This window comes from Oncorhynchus kisutch, linkage group LG10 (assembly GCF_002021735.2).
Source record: "Oncorhynchus kisutch isolate 150728-3 linkage group LG10, Okis_V2, whole genome shotgun sequence".
NCBI classification, from domain to species: domain Eukaryota; kingdom Metazoa; phylum Chordata; class Actinopteri; order Salmoniformes; family Salmonidae; genus Oncorhynchus; species Oncorhynchus kisutch.
In genome coordinates this window covers 50162111-50179753 of record NC_034183.2, presented here as the reverse complement: position 1 = coordinate 50179753, position 17643 = coordinate 50162111, and the positions used below count along the sequence as shown (strand labels likewise).

The 17643-nt window shown below is 44.6% G+C and overlaps 1 protein-coding gene across 2 annotated transcripts in view; it reads left to right on the top strand.

The window, feature by feature from the left end:
* Nucleotides 1-17643, top strand: part of LOC109898306 (neurabin-2) — a 69467-nt gene that overhangs the window by 39717 nt on the left and 12107 nt on the right. For both annotated transcript variants that reach the window (XM_020493238.2, XM_020493237.2), the window contains exons 3-6: nt 4170-4302; nt 8142-8262; nt 8371-8475; nt 12687-12822. In XM_020493238.2, coding sequence (XP_020348827.1) covers nt 4170-4302; nt 8142-8262; nt 8371-8475; nt 12687-12822 — 495 coding nt within the window. The remainder of the gene's footprint in view (nt 1-4169; nt 4303-8141; nt 8263-8370; nt 8476-12686; nt 12823-17643) is intronic.

Here is a 17643-nt window from a genome sequence, read left to right as displayed (position 1 = left end):
GTTTTAAAAGGCGTGTGAGTGTTTGTGTGTATGTGCATATGTGTAAAATGAATTCCCCGAAGTCTAGACAGAGAGAGACGCTGAGACTGAAGAGAGAGAAACTGCCCTCTGACTGCAGCCTGGGGAGAGAGAGACAAAGAGAGATAGGAGAGAGAAACTGGTGTCAAACTAACATTTGCTAAGCTGCGGGTTGCTATGGCGACGGGCACCATGTGACCACGGAGTGAGGAAACTGTTGAGAGAGCGCAGGCGAGAGATTCTGGAAAAGCAGAGAGTTGAGATTACAATGCATTTGATAAAATATTGATGCTCCTAGGCAGAGAGAGTGATGGGATATGTGTGGAGGAGGAAGGGGTCAAAAACAAGGTTGTGAAAGAAAGGGCCTAATGGATATTTTAAGGATTTGAATGGTTGTTTTTATTTCTATTTTCTCTCACAGACCCAATCATTCCATCTCTCACATTATTTGATATGGCAAGCTTAAAAACTGTACGTTCAGGAGTACAAATGTGCTTAACTCACATAAGTTGCATGGACTCTGCAATAATAGCGTTTACATTTTTTTTTAGAATGACTACCTCGTCTCTATACCTCACACATACAATTATCTGTAAGGTCCCCCAGTCGAGCAGTGAATTTCGAACACAGATTCAACCACAAAGACCAGAGAGGTTTTCCAACGCCTCACAACGAAGGGCACCTTCTAGGTATTTTTGTTTTTTTTAAACACACACACAAAAAAACATTGAATATCCTTTTGAGCATGGTGAAGTTATTAATTACGTTTTGGGTGGTGTATCGATTACACTCATTCACTACAAAGATAATATAGGCGTCCTTCCTAACTCCGTTGCTGGAGAGGAAGAATGAGGGCAATGGTGACTTTAAAACAGTTACAGAGTTGAATGGCTGCGAGTAGGAGAAAACAGAGGATGGAACAACAACATTGTAGTTACTCCGCAATATTAACCTAAATGTTAAGAGTGAAAAGGAAACTTGTACAGAATACAAATATTCCAAAACGTGCACTAAAATAAAACTGCAAAAAAATGTGGCAAAGAAATTAACTTTATGTCTTGTTGACAAAGTGTTATGTTTGAGGCAAATCCAACACAACACTGGAGTGCTACTCTTCATATTTTCAAGCATGGTGGTGGTGGCTGCATCATGAGTATTCTTCTACTCAGTAAGGACTAGGTGGTAATTTTTTGGGGGGGATAAAAAATACACGGAATAGAGCTAAGCACAGGGAAAATCTTAGAGGAAAACCTGGTTCAGTCTGCTTTCCAACAGACACTGAGAAACACATTTATCTTTCAACAGAACAATGACCTAAAACACAAGGCCAAATATACACTGGAGTTGCTTACCAAGATGACATAGAATGTTTCTCGGTGGCCTAGTTACAGTTTTAACTTAATCGGATTGAAAATCTATGGCAAGACTTCAAAATGGCTGTCTAGCAATGATCAACAACCAACTTGACAGAGCTTGAACAATTAAAAAAATATTTAAAAAGTGCAAATATTGTACAATCCAGGTGTGCAAATCTCTTAGACTTACCCGGAAATACTCACAGCTGTAATCGCTGCCAAAGGTGATTCAAACATTGACTCTGGTGTGAATACTTATGTAAATTAGTTATTTCTGTATTTATTTTTCAATAAATTAGCAAACATTTCTAAAAACGTGTTTTCACTTTGTCATTATGGGGTATTGTATGTAAAAAACAATATATAAATGTAATCCATTTGGAATTCAGGCTGTAACACAACAAAATGTGGATACCTAGTCATTCGCAAAACTGAATGCATTCCACCGAAAATGTGTCTTCTGCATCTAACCCGACACCTCTGAATCAGTCTGGTTGTAGTTATCTAATAGGTGGAGGGTAAAAACAGCATCTTCGCTGGCTGCTACATAGAGCCAATCATATGATATTATGTGTTAACACACCTCCGGTTTATGTGCTATAAAATGTCTGTTCCTTTTCTTATGTGCTGTAACTTATCCAGAGCTGTCTTTAGGATGAAATGTTTCTGTATTTTAAACATCTGGGTGGCAGTGCTGGGTTTTCACCAGCTGAAATGAGCTGGTAAATCGGAGGCATAGTTTGTAGGCTTATTTTTCCATTTGGGGGGTGTTATGCAAATTCTATGTAAATGAAGCCCCCGATCAGTTAAATACATGTTGATTTTACGGTTGGGCTTAGTTCAATGTGGCTTTGTGATAAGTAGTCCGTCTCTGGTGTAAAAGAAAGCTAACAAGTGTTGGTATTTTACTAGGGGTAGTGATCTGTCTTTCTCAGTAGTAAATATTAATCTTCTGCCTTTTTGGAGCAGAGGGGCGTGGCACAACTACTCGCAGCCCTGAATAGAGCGGCTGATAAGGCAACGTCTTTCGCTTGACAAGAAGATGCATCACACTCCTACACGTTATTTAGGTGTAGTATCTTTCATCTGGTTTAAAAAAAAAATATTCAACTTTTGATGTTGAATCCTGCATTGTTGGGTAGTTATTAAGTTAAGCATTTCACTGTACATTTCACTGTACTTTCACTGTACTAGTGTCAGGTCTCGGCTTCTTTTAGTAAGACCTTATTGAAGCAGACAGTGTTCATGTCACTCTTATGGAAAACTGAAACTTGAAGAGGAGATTCGAGGACTTGAACCAATGCTGAATTCCAAATCCTTATTTTTGCCTTCTCTTTCCTTCTCTTTCTGCCTCTCGCACAGTCAATCTGAATTTCCCCATAAAATACCACACGGCTTATTAAATTCTCCCCTGACCAGCTGATGAACTCAATTCCCTTGTTGCCTACTTTGAATTATTTCTCACATCTGTGCCCCATCTACCTTCTTTACTCTGCTCCTATGAGCACAAGGTGTTGAAAATGTCTTTCATCAAATTTTGGACTAGGCCACTAGGGGATTTGTGGTTAGAATTCTAGCAGTACAAAATCCTAAAGGTTGAGGGTTGTGTTTATCCTTTTAACCTCAGCAAGAGAGTATCTACCTTATTTATACTCACTTGTGGATTACTGTTGTTGTTGTTCATTTGTTGGTGGCGGGTTTTTACTATGGAAATTAATGCATATGAATAATGTTGTCATGGCAACCCTGAATCAGATCAAATAACTGGATTAAAGATTCCTCCCAATTTATGATATGAATAATACATGTGAAACTGTGTGTGTGTGTGTGCGCGCGTGCGTGCGTGCGTGTGCGTGCGCACGACCCCATTTCAAATATGAAACCTCATCCCTCTGAAAGCAGAACGTCCCCCCCAAAAAACACCATTACCTCTCCAGACCTGCCCGGACACCTATCTAATGCAGGACGGGAGGTTATGAAAAATACGTCTCCCTGTTAAATATAAATCACCTGAGTAGCGCTAAAATACACCCCACCTAACCGCTCACTGGAGCACCCTCACCACTGCTCTGCCAGAGCAGCAGGGCACACCAACACCACCCAGAAGTATGTCCTCGCTGCCAGAGTGAATTTGGCTGGCTGCAGAGGGAGGAGAGAGGCTTTAAATGCACACACGAATGCACATGTGCACACACACACACACGCTCTCTCCTCTCCTCTCTCTAGCACACTCACACACATTAAACTAGATAGACTTTATTAGGTTGGATGAGAAGCCATTAGCTCAGTGAGAAGCCATGAGGGTGTGTGTTTGTATCAGCGGGCCGTATATAACACCACCCCTGTCTGTCTAGTTATTGGAGATGTCTCCTTCCGCCCTGTTTGCGCCTTGGCCGCCTGGCTCTCCTTTTAGCTCTGGGTAGAGGTCTGTATGTCTGTTAGCAGAGATTTTTCGGATCAGCTTACTCTTCCCGTAGTCTTATCCTTAACCATTAGTGGTGAAAATGCTAAACTGACCTTAAATCATTTTCTAGAGCAGGGGTTCCCAAAGGGGGGGGCACCCTTTCAGCATCGGGGAACATCCTGCGCCTACCCTGCGCGCACACATGCCACGTCTATTTTTCTGGGCAAGAGCACTGTTCATAACACAAACTGTTCATACCGGGTGCGCTCCCCACAGTTTGGGAATGACTCTCCTAGAGGAAATGTCTTCTCTATGGGAAACCTGTTGTGGTGTAAACCTTGTGTGTTGGTGAGTGTTGAACTGACCTATGACCTTTTGTCTTCTCTTGGCAGGTGTTCACCACGTACTCCAACGAGGACTACGACCGGCGTAATGATGACGTGGACCCCATGGCGGCGTCGGCTGAGTACGAGCTGGAGAAAAGGGTGGAGAGACTGGACCTCTTCCCTGTGGAATTAGAGAAAGGTACAACCTGGTGGAATTTTCTAGAGCATTACAGAACATTGTTAGTCCTGCATGGCTCAGTCGATAGAGCCTGGCGCGTGCGACACCAAGGGCTGTGGGTTTGATTCGTGCTGGGGCCAACCATAGGGGCAGCAGGGTAGCCTAATGGTTAGAGCGTTGGACTAGTAACCGAAAGGTTGCAAGTTCAAATCCCCAAGCTGACAAGGTACAAATCTGTCGTTCTGCGCCTGAACAGGCAGTTAACCCACTCTACCTAGGCCGTCATTGAAAATAAGAATTTGTTCTAAGCTGACTTGCCTAGTTAAATAAAGGTTAAAAAAAAGAAAACATACATAAAATGTATTTAAATATATTTTTTAAATGCAACCTTTATCAAAATCATATCAAATTTTATTGGTCACATACACATGGTTAGCAGATGTTATTGCGTTTGTAAAGAAATGTTTGTGCTTCTAGTTCAGATGTTACTTGTTAGATATTGCTGCACTATTTAACAATTCCACAACAAACGCCTAATGGAATGGAATAAGAATATATAAATAAACTCAGCAAAAAAAGAAAGGTCCTCTCACTGTCAGCTGCGTTTATTTTCAGCAAACTTAACATGTGTAAATATTTGTATGATCATAACAAGATTCAACAACTGAGATATAAGCTGAACAAGTTCCACAGACATGTGACTAGCAGAAATGGAATGTGTCTCTGAACAAAGGGAGGGGGGGGTCAAAATCAAAAGTGACAGTCAGTATCTGGTGTGGCCACCAGCTGCATTAAGTACTGCAGTGCATCTCCTCTACATGGACTGCACCAGATTTGCCAGTTCTTGCTGTGAGATGTTACCCCCCTCTTCCACCAAGGCACCTGCAAGTTCCCAGACATTTCTGGAGGGAATGGCCCTAGCCCTCACCCTCCGATCAAGCAGATCCTAGACGTGCTCAATGGCATTGAGATCCGGGCTCTTCGCTGGCCATGGCATTCCTGTCTTGCAGGAAATCACGCACAGAACGAGCAGTATGGCTGGTGGCATTGTCTTTCTGGTGGGTCATGTCAGGATGAGCTGGCAGGAAGGGTACCACATGAGGGAGGATGATGTCTTCCCTGTAACGCACAGCGTTGAGATTGCCTGCAATGACAACAAGCTCAGTCTGATGATTCTGTGACACACCGCCCCAGACCATGACGGATCCGCCACCTCCAAATCGATCCCGCTCCAGGGTACAGGCCTTGGTGTAACTCTCTTTCCTTTGACGATAAACGCGAATCCGACCATTACCTCTAGTGAGACAAAACCGCGTCTCATCAGTGAAGAGCACTTTTTGACAGTGCTTTGACTCTGCAGGTGTTGTTACACGTGGTCTGCCACTGCGAGGACGATCAGCTGTCCGTCATGTCTCCCTGTAGCGGCCTTAGGCGTCTCACAGTATGGACATTGCAATTCATTGCCCTGGCCACATCTGCAGTCCTCATTTCTCCTTGCAGCATGCCTAAGGCACGTTCACGCAGATGAGCAGGGACCCTGGGCATCTTTCTTTTGGTATTTTTCAGAGTCAGTAAAAAGACCTCTTTAGTGTCCTAAGTTTTCATAACTGTGACCTTAATTGCCTGCCGTCTGTAAGCTGTTAGTGTCTTAACGACCGTTCCACAGGTGCATGTTTATTAATTGTTTGTGGTTCATTGAACAGTCATGGGAAACTGTGTTTAATCGCTTTACAATGAAGATCTGTGAAGTTATTTGGATTTTTACGAATTCATTTTGAAAGACAGTGTCCTGAAAAAGGGACGTTTATATTTTATATGCATGATCAATGACAGAGCGGCATAGGCTAAGATGCAATAGATGGTATAGAATATACACTTCCGTTCATAGTTTGGGGTCACTTAGAAATGATCAGAAATACAGTAGTCATTGTTAATGTTGTAAATGACTATTGTAGCTGGAATTTTAATTTTTTAAATAAAAATTCGTATAAAAATTTAAATTGCATATCTACATAGATAGAGGCCGATTTATCAGCAACCATCACTCCTGTGTTCCAATGGCACGTTGTGTTAGCTAATCATGTTAAAAGGCTAATTGATCATTAGAAATCCCTTTCGCAGTTATGTTAGCAAAGCTGAAAAACTGTTGTGCTGATTTATAGAAGCAATACAACTGGCCTTCTTTAGACTAGTTGAGTATCTGGAGCATCTGCATTTGTGGGTTCGATTGCAGGCTCAAAATGGCCAGAAACAAAGACCTTTCTTCTGAAACTCTTCAGTCTATTCTTGTTCTGAGAAATTAAGGCTATTCCATGTGAGAAATTGCCAAGAAACTTGAGATAAAAGCTGTTTTTCAGTCTCTTGGTCCCAGCTTTGATGCACCTGTACTGACCTCGCCTTCTGGATGGTAGCGGGGTGAACAGGCAGTGTCTCGGTTGGTTGTTTTCCTTGATGATGGCCTGTGACATCGGGTGCTGTAGGTGTCCTGGAGGGCAGGTAGTTTTCCCCCGGTAATGCGTTGTGCAGACTGCACCACCCTCTGGAGAGCCCTGCAGCTGGGGGCCGGGGGCAAAGTTGCCGAGATTGCCGTACCAGTCGGTGATACAGCCCGACAGGATGCTCTCAATAGTGCATCTGTAAAAGTTTGTGATGGTTTTGGGTGACAAGCCACATTTCTTCAGCCCCCTGACTAGGCAAGTCAGTTAAGACCAAATTCTTATTTATAATGACTGCCTACCCCGGCCAAACTCGGACGACGCTTGGCTAATTTGCGCTGCCCAATGGGACTCCCAATCACGCCCGGATGTGATACAGCCTGGAATCAAACCAGAGACTGTAGTGACGCCTCTTGCACCGAGATTAAAAAAAATAAAAAACATTTAACCAGGCAAATGCAGTGCCTTAGACCGCTGCGCCACTACGCTCCACACGTAGCGAGTTCAATAGCATAAACCAATACAACAGAAAGACAACTAGAGAGAGAATTAACTGTAAACATTTAACTGTAACTATTAAAGTTACAACTAGTAGCTAAACATTTTCAGTGAAGTCTGTAGATCCCATTAAATTGCTTCAACTAGCTAGTTGAAGTCTTTGAGTAACCTTTTACTTTTTTTTCTCATAAATCTGCTAGCCACATATATTTACATGACGATGAAACACCTTAGTGGTCACTAAGTGCTAAGTGGTCGCTAATGAATTCAGAGTCGCCCGTTATCTCCTTATTGGATTTATGTTACACTAAATTAACAGTGGCTAATTGGGTTCTAATATGGATAATGGCGTAGTAGTTTTAGCTAGCTACTCTATCTTTAAGTCAAGGTCCCCCATTTTATTCCATTTATTTCCTTACATCTGGACGGTAACATTTATGAGGTTAGAGTTCAGGTGGGCCTTCTCGCTTCAGCAAACAAAGGAAAGGAGGGGTGCTCAACAACAATGACAAAAATCACTTCCAAAAGGATGAATTCAAGGTAAAAAAGGAGTTGGAGCACTAAAACAAAAAAAGAGCAGAGATTGATTTATTTTTTCTCTCACTTCAATCCATTGTACAGGATGCGAACAGGTGACTGACTATTTCGACGTCAAGCTGACGTCTTCCGCGGAGTGACCTGACCATTGCACTTAGCTCCTATTTCTAGCCTAGTGCCCCATTGAGACACAACAATGGATCCTGTACAATGGATTAAAGTGAGCAAAAATAAATCTCTGCCTTTTTTTGTTGAGTGCTCCAACTCCTTTTTACCTTGAATTAGACATTTTTAAAGGTTTTTCTTGGTAAGCCATTCTCATATTCATGAGGTTATTGTAGTATTTGATTAAATACAATTTCCCCATATCCTATCCCCTCCTCTCCACAGATGGGGACGGTCTGGGGATCAGCATCATCGGCATGGGTGCCGGGGCTGACATGGGTCTGGAGAAACTGGGCATCTTCGTCAAGACGGTCACTGACGGAGGAGCTGCTCACAGAGATGAAAGGTTCTGAACAATCTGTGTTTCAGCAGTGTATCCAAAAATGGTGTTTTTCCCTTGCTCCTTGTCCTCTTTTCCCATTGTTCACTATCACTCTCTCTCCCCCCCGTGCAGGATCCAGGTGAATGACCTGATTGTGGAGGTGGACGGGACCAGTCTGGTGGGCGTGACCCAGGCCTTTGCTGCCTCCGTCCTCAGGAACACTACCGGCACTGTCAAGTAAGAACCCTCACCCAATAGCTGTCAATAAACACTAGGTTTCAACATCAAGCTATTGGTACAGTATATATTGTGTATTTACTGCACTCTGGTCAAATATGGTTCAACAGTACCCTGACAAAATCTGTCATGAGAAACTAAGCATGGGACTGGAAGGAAGGGGGTCTAGATACAGCACTTTATGAAGACTGGTGATAGGGAACCAAACACACTATTGCTCCCAAATAACTCCACCTCCCTTCAGACCAGATCACAATCGGGATCCCCCTCTCCCCATTCCCCCCTAGGGCTAGGCGGTATACCTTATTTTATGATATACCGGTATTGATGCAGGGACAGATTTGGGTTTTTACTTGACCTTCTATACCGTTATTTGAATGTTTTGTTTGTTAAATGTTATACGCTGTGTGTAACCTCCATTTTGTTAGTTTACTTCGCTACTTTAGTCATCTCTCTCCACTCTTTCTCTCGTGCCACTTTCCACAGACCTAGCGCCACGCCCCCTGTTACTCAAGGAGCGCATTTGATGTTCCTCAACCAAGAGACACTTGCGTTCAGTCTGCATGGTCAATGCAGCACATGCAACAATGTTGATGGCATCAATGCTGTTTTCATTTTGCTTCTTAATATAAATCCACTAGCATTCTATATTGACACCAATTCGTTTGTGTTTCTTACATCAGCAAACAGCTAGTTTGTATTTTCTTAGCAAGTTGCCCTAAATCTTGTGAGACGCTAATTGTTAGCCTCTAATGCTAATAGCTAGCTAGCTAATACATGTACTGAGTAAGAGCAAACGTAGCTAGCTAATACAGCTTGATAATACCAGTAATGGTGTAGACCTAAATCGGCATGTTGTTTGTGCAACAGTATCTTCTAAATCAAAGAGGAATATGCAAAGCAAGAATGTTAGCTACATGAAGTAGATAAAATAAAAATGTCGCCAAAGCTGATAGGGTCCCCTAGGAAACACTTATCAATAATTTAGTTCCTATCCTGTCACAATAACTCCTCCCTGGCATTTTAATTCGTTGGAATTTCAAACAACACTGTATTCAAAGTGCCCACTATTATATTCTAGCTATAGAATTAGAATAGTCATTCTTTTTCCATGATTCCAACAGTTTTGCTCTAATTTGCAAGTCAAATCGCAATTGCAACATTTGGTTAAAAATAAGTCCTAGATTATTTGCCCATATCATGCAACCCTACGTGGCAGTGTGGAAATTATCTCAATTGAGCAGTGGTGTAAAGTACCTAAGTAAAAAATACTTTCAGGTACTACTTAAGTTTTTTTTTTTTTTGTGACAACTTTTACTTTTACTTCACTTTTTACTGTACTTTTTACTCCATACATTTTCCCTGACACCTAAGAGTACTCGTTACATTTTGAATGCTTAGCAGGACAGGAAAATGTTCCAATTTACGCACTTGTCAAGAGAACATCCCTGGTCATCTACTGCCTCTGATCTGAAGGACTCACTAAACACAAATGCTTTGTTTATCAATTATATCTGAGTGTTGGAGTGTGCCCCTGGATATCCGTAAATAAAAAAGAAAATGCTGCCATCTGGTTTGCTTAATATAAGGAATTTGAAATTATTTATACATTTACTTTTGATACTTAAGTATATTTAAAACCAAATACTTTTAGACTTTTACTCAAGTAGTATTTTACTGGGTGACTTTCACTTTAAATTTTCACTTTTGCTTAATTTTCTATTAGCGTATCTTTACTTTTACTCAAGTATGACAATTGGGTACTTTTTCCACCAATGCAATTGAGTGCAGGAAATGCAGAAATGATAAAAGTACTGAAATTTGTTTTGGTTGAAGTTGAATTGAACAGTATAAAGCAATCAGAATGGAGAAAGACTCATTGAAATCACTTAGAATATATGTGTTGCCACCGTAGGCTCACTCACTACTCATAAAGCAAATGTAGAACTTTTACTATTCAAAAACAAAAAATACCATCATTACCGTCCAATTTTTTTTAAATAGCGTGATATAATATTTTGGCCATATCGCCCTGCCCTATTCCCCCCTCATCCCTCTCCTGTATTTTTAACTGCCTGTGGGGGTCCTTGTGTTATTTGGCAGGGCAGTTTGACTGTAGTGTAGCTAGGCGAGCAGAGACGTCTCTCCCTGTCTTCACATCACAGAGCCTGATTAATACATGAGCCTGGATCCCAGGGAGATAGTGGAGAGGTCGGTGAGGGAGTGGCGAAGCTATTTATAAAACAGCCTGGTCCAACCTGATTCTCGGACCAAGCTCAGGTTGCTGTCTATCACTACGGACTGTAACCAAAGGAGGGGGGATGCCCCAAAAATGTAATCGCCTATCCAATCGGACTCTTGTCTCCCTTTGTGGAAGCACCTTTTTTCAAAGTGAATTTCCCACCTATTGTTCAGTTTTGTACCCATTTTAATCCAAATCCAATAAATGGATTTGTCTCTAGACAATCTCTGTGGAGAATGCTGGTGTTTGACCTCATCCAAAGGCGGATGGGTTTGTAAAGATGATGGCAGGGGGATACTTGCAGATTCACACGCACAGATGGTTCCAGACTAGGCCTGGTTGTTTTCCACGTCGCCTCATGTCCTGCAGGCTGGATGGAGAGCGTCTCTGAGCGTGTGAATATTCATTGATTTAGCATCTGTCGATCATCCTCACAGGCTGCTGAGGGGTTGCACTGACAGGTGTTGATGTTTTGATTGGTCCAAAATTAGAAGCGCCTTCTCTTTGATGAATATGATTCAGCATAGTCACAGAAAATAGATGGTGTGGTTTGCTTTCAAAATGCTGGCGAGGTTAGGCGTCATATTTGCTTGGCATCTTTTTCCGTGTACAGCTTGGCTTTTCCACATAGTGGTTAGATTCCTAGCCACCATTTCTTCCGCCCTTTTGACCACCACTGAGTTATTTCTCCTCGGGCAACTGAGGGGGCCTCTAGTGGGTTCTGAAACCCTCACACACTCACAACATTATCACGGACCCCCCGCCCCCGCCCCCGCTCACACTGGATGCCACAGTGGTGCCGGCGGTCGTGTTGAGTTATGTAGCTACCGCTCTCTTAGGTCTCATTGAGCATCTGTGGTAGTCTATTCTCTCGCAGGGATACAGATTGGTGACCAGAGGGTTGTTCGTTTATATCTCACTTAGGGTCATTTTTATGATGTAGTGATCAATGCCATTTTTTTCCCCCCTGCAGTAAAACCATATTGGGTGTACAAAAATACATCACGTTATAATCGATTTAGAAATTATTGTTTTCATCCTTTTGTCTAGTGCACTTACGTCAAGGAATATGATATTCTGTTGAGAGAATCACTTTGAGTAAAAATGTGGTATTATAGCGACAGCACTATGTTTTTCTTTGTGTCTTACGTGTCAATGTGCATCAGGCTGCTTTGCACACATGCTTGAGTGTGGAAAATGATCTCCAGGCAAGCGTCCAGTTGAGGTCTTTCCGCTCGGTCATTCCATTTGACAACATGTGACAGCCAGAGCCGGTGTCGCGAACTGTCAGACAGTTCTGCTACAGATGAAATGTCTCTGTAGACGCTTCGGTCCCACATTCTATGAAACATGCATGTTCTCTCATGCTTTCTGGTCCCCAGGACTGACATTTGTTTTTTTTAATTGTTATTATCTGTGATACATAGAAAAAGTCTGTGTCTAAAATCGCAATCTATTCCCTGTGTAGCGTTCTGGGCAAAAGTAGTGCACTAAATAGGGAATAATGTGCCATATCAGACACCGCCATAATCTTCTCTTCTGATGGCGTGCCACACTTCTTCACTGAATTGTCTTTATCACATTTTCTACTCGTTACACATTTTTCCTTGATTCTCATTAGTGATGTCAACTCATCCGTCCATGTACAGTGAGTGTCATGTTCCTTCCAGGCACAAGCTTTGATTTTAATTTCCTGTCAAAAGTTGCTGCCCTGGCTTGCACTTGTTTGTAAACTGGGGGCTAATGTCTTGGCAAATGTAACGGATGAGTGATTTTGAATTCTACCGTATGGTCCTTCTGTGACAATAGCACATCTATCTTCTGACGTTGCAACCACTAGACCTAAACTTAACTACCCTACCCTAGGTTTACCTTGCTACCCACTCAATTCTACCGCCGGCTTCCCATTGGCTACTCCTTGACAGACATGCCTTTCCACTCACCCCATTGGTCGTTGTTGCCCATGCAGGTTCATGATTGGCCGAGAGAAGCCAGGTGAGCAGAGTGAGGTGGCCCAGCTGATCCAACAGACCCTGGAGCAGGAGCGCTGGCAGAAAGAGATGATGGAGCAGCGCTACAGCCAGTACATGGAGGAGGACGAGGAGGTGAGGGGGCTCACATCGCTGTGTCCCAAATGGCAACCTATTCCCTTTATTGTGCACTACTTCTGACCGGTTAGCGTAGGGCCCTGGTCAAACACACAAGCACGCACGCACACACACACGCCATGAAAAAAGATTAGTTCAGCCCATCCAAAACATCTCCACTCCTTCCATCAGTCAATAATATGACTGAACAAGATGGCGCTTAAGAAGCGTTTGGCACTTCCTCCGCATCACTATCCGATGTTCCATCAGGCTCCCTTCACAATGGAATAATACAACGGTCATTCTAGAAAGAACACTCCTTGTTCACCTCCCCTTCACTTGATCTAACAGGACTGGATAGGTTTAAGCAATATGACGGAACCTAGGTGCACGTAGTGCTTTATACCTGCCCAGTCATCTCAGATCTTTGAAAGGGGCTGAATAAGGACATATACAGTAGGGGAAAGTGTTGTGGAATGAAACCCAGCCCAGCAATTGTCTCAGTTCCTTGTCTCCCCTCAGTCTCTACCATGGAGAGGAAATGCTTGAATTAATTGAATCTGTCTCCTTGTTAAATTCAATCACGTTCAAGGGATGTCTGGGCTTGGGTGTGAAAGACAGACAAGTGGGGGCCAGATGCCACGACCCAGGTCTGGTATTCCATCACACTGTGTCTCCCCATCAGAACATGCCCCCCTCCCAACAGATCTGAGCCTGCATCAATGTCATTTCCTGCTAAAGATGCGTTTCCATACACGTCCTTTCTAATGCGTTTAAAAATGAATCGTTCATGTTATTTGGCCTTGTTTTTATTGATAGGACAGTGCCATCTAACGATGCCTATGTGACTCCGGCTCATCCCCCAGTCTCTGCACTTTGTTAGTTTCTCCTCAACTCCGGTTGGCTATGCAACGTTCAAACGGCGTAAACATGTTCAGCACGTTTAGAGAGTTGACACATCAGACAGTGTTGTTGTGAAAGGCGTGTTCAGGGCTTTGATGCTTGGTCCAACTGGGAGGGTTCAGACGAACACACAGCCCAGGGTTGATGGGGGAGGGGGGGGCTGGGGATGTGTGTGTGGCATTCCCTCAGAGAGAGTGACTCATTGGTGTGACAAGGTTAGGAAAGCTTTTGTGGGGGTTTGTCCCAGGCGGCTGTTGTTAAAGGAATATTTGAAATGTCTGTGTGTTGTGGGTGTGTGTGTGTGCATGAGATGGGAGATGTTAGGAGTGAATAGGGATGGGTATCGTTGAGATTTTAAGGCTATTACTGCTCTTACCGATACTGCTTATCCATCTGGTTCTTTTTAGTTATTTTTTACTGGAAAAAAAACGAAACAAATGAAGAGAATTAACATTTGCTTTATTTTCTGAAATGTAAAATAAGTAAACTATTATTTACAGCAAAAGAAACAGCAAAGCTTTGAACAAATCACTATTATAGACTAATGTTGTGATGATGGAAATGTAAAACAAATGAACTAAACTATTTTCCTGCAAAAGACAATACAGTGGTATAGAGCAACACGGGTGGGGCATGCAGGTGGGCTGCAGAAGACAATACAGTGGTATAGAACAACACGGGTGGGGCATGCAGGTAGGCTGCAGAAGACAATACAGTGGTATAGAGCAACACAGGTGGGGCCTGCAGGTGGGCTGCAGAAGACAATACAGTGGTATAGAGCAACACAGGTGGGGCATGCAGGTGGGCTGCAGAAGACAATACAGTGGTATAGAACAACACGGGTGGGGCATGCAGGTAGGCTGCAGAAGACAATACAGTGGTATAGAGCAACACGGGTGGGGCATGCAGGTGGGCTGCAGAAGACAATACAGTGGTATAGAGCAACACGGGTGGGGCATGCAGGTGGGCTGCAGAAGACAATACAGTGGTATAGAGCAACACAGGTGGGGCCTGCAGGTGGGCTGCAGAAGACAATACAGTGGTATAGAACAACACGGGTGGGGCATGCAGGTGGGCTGCAGAAGACAATACAGTGGTATAGAGCAACACGGGTGGGGCATGCAGGTGGGCTGCAGAATACAATACAGTGGTATAGAGCAACACGGGTGGGGCATGCAGGTGGGCTGCAGAAGACAATACAGTGGTATAGAACAACACGGGTGGGGCATGCAGGTAGGCTGCAGAAGACAATACAGTGGTATAGAGCAACACAGGTGGGGCCTGCAGGTGGGCTGCAGAAGACAATACAGTGGTATAGAGCAACACAGGTGGGGCATGCAGGTGGGCTGCAGAAGACAATACAGTGGTATAGAACAACACGGGTGGGGCATGCAGGTAGGCTGCAGAAGACAATACAGTGGTATAGAGCAACACGGGTGGGGCATGCAGGTGGGCTGCAGAAGACAATACAGTGGTATAGAGCAACACGGGTGGGGCATGCAGGTGGGCTGCAGAAGACAATACAGTGGTATAGAGCAACACAGGTGGGGCCTGCAGGTGGGCTGCAGAAGACAATACAGTGGTATAGAACAACACGGGTGGGGCATGCAGGTGGGCTGCAGAAGACAATACAGTGGTATAGAGCAACACGGGTGGGGCATGCAGGTGGGCTGCAGAATACAATACAGTGGTATAGAGCAACACGGGTGGGGCATGCAGGTGGGCTGCAGAAGACAATACAGTGGTATAGAGCAACACAGGTGGGGCAGGGAGGTGGGCTGCAGAAGACAATACAGTGGTATAGAGCAACACGGGTGGGGCATGCAGGTGGGCTGCAGAAGACAATACAGTGGTATAGAGCAACACGGGTGGGGCATGCAGGTGGGCTGCAGAAGACAATACAGTGGTATAGAGCAACACGGGTGGGGCATGCAGGTGGGCTGCAGAATACAATACAGTGGTATAGAGCAACACAGGTGGGGCCTGCAGGTGGGCTGCAGAAGACAATACAGTGGTATAGAGCAACACAGGTGGGGCATGCAGGTGGGCTGCAGAAGACAATACAGTGGTATAGAACAACACGGGTGGGGCATGCAGGTAGGCTGCAGAAGACAATACAGTGGTATAGAGCAACACGGGTGGGGCATGCAGGTGGGCTGCAGAAGACAATACAGTGGTATAGAGCAACACGGGTGGGGCATGCAGGTGGGCTGCAGAAGACAATACAGTGGTATAGAGCAACACAGGTGGGGCCTGCAGGTGGGCTGCAGAAGACAATACAGTGGTATAGAACAACACGGGTGGGGCATGCAGGTGGGCTGCAGAAGACAATACAGTGGTATAGAGCAACACGGGTGGGGCATGCAGGTGGGCTGCAGAAGACAATACAGTGGTATAGAGCAACACAGGTGGGGCATGCAGGTGGGCTGCAGAAGACAATACAGTGGTATAGAGCAACACGGGTGGGGCATGCAGGTGGGCTGCAGAATACAATACAGTGGTATAGAGCAACACGGGTGGGGCATGCAGGTGGGCTGCAGAAGACAATACAGTGGTATAGAGCAACACAGGTGGGGCAGGGAGGTGGGCTGCAGAAGACAATACAGTGGTATAGAGCAACACGGGTGGGGCATGCAGGTGGGCTGCAGAAGACAATACAGTGGTATAGAGCAACACGGGTGGGGCATGCAGGTGGGCTGCAGAAGACAATACAGTGGTATAGAGCAACACGGGTGGGGCATGCAGGTGGGCTGCAGAATACAATACAGTGGTATAGAGCAACACGGGTGGGGCATGCAGGTGGGCTGCAGAAGACAATACAGTGGTATAGAGCAACATGGGTGGGGCATGCAGGTGGGCTGCAGAAGACAATACAGTGGTATAGAGCAACACGGGTGGGGCATGCAGGTGGGCTGCAGAAGAACTAACAGTTCTTAGCAGTTCTTCTGGAGAAAGTTCAACATATTTGCCCTCTCTGGCAGAAGTCAGGACCTCTCCTGACTTATCGTGTTCCCTGCAGTCGAAAATACCCTCTCGCTAGGGGTGGAGGAGACTTGAGCACAGAGGTAGCTTGTTGCAATGTTTGTGAGGAGGGGCAGAGTAGCTCTATTCTCCCACCACCACATCACAGAATCTTCAGCCATGGGGATGGGAGGCAGGCATTTGTAGAGCTCGACCTTTAGCCCAACATGCTCGCTGAGGGACGAGGTGTCCTGTTAGATTGTCAACCTCAACTCCCTCTCAAGTCTGAGAACAGCTCCTCCAAGGCACTCCTTGTTTTGTCTCATTCAGACTCCTCCTGTTGCTGGTGCTCTGTGTCTGTCTGTTCCAGTTCCTCTGACAGCCCCGGTGTTGCTCCTGTCACATTGGCCTCAACAGTTGCCTTCCTCAGCCTGTCCCAGGTGGCGTCACTCCCCGGCCTCCCTTTAAATCTGGGGTCCATTGCTGTGGCCTCATGCAGGAAGGCTTGAATGTCCTCATCCTGATGGTGCTCGGAGAGGTTCTCCTACACCTTCTCTTTGATGGTTGCCACAAACCGTTGTGTCTTTATGCTTCAGAGTGAAGTGCTCTTCCAGTTTTTGGAGGATGGGTTTGATCTGTCCACAGGTGGCATTCTTTTCACACGACACACACAGTGTGGATGTATAGAGGATTCTCATGAGCTGGACAAACTCCTCAGCTTTACAGATGTCTTCGTCCTTAATAGATTGAACTGGCTTCTTTACCAAGGAGCTGCTGCTTTTCCTTCAAGACTGTGGTTCCTTCGAGGATCTCTTGAACCACATGACCACTGCTCTGATTCTGGCTGCCAGAAATTTAGTCGATTTTTTACGCTGCCAGATTCAATGTGTGCGCAAAGCATCCTATTTTTAGAATGTGTAGCCTCTTGATGGCAACATCCAGATTGCCAGCATTATCAACAGTCACCACCTCAAT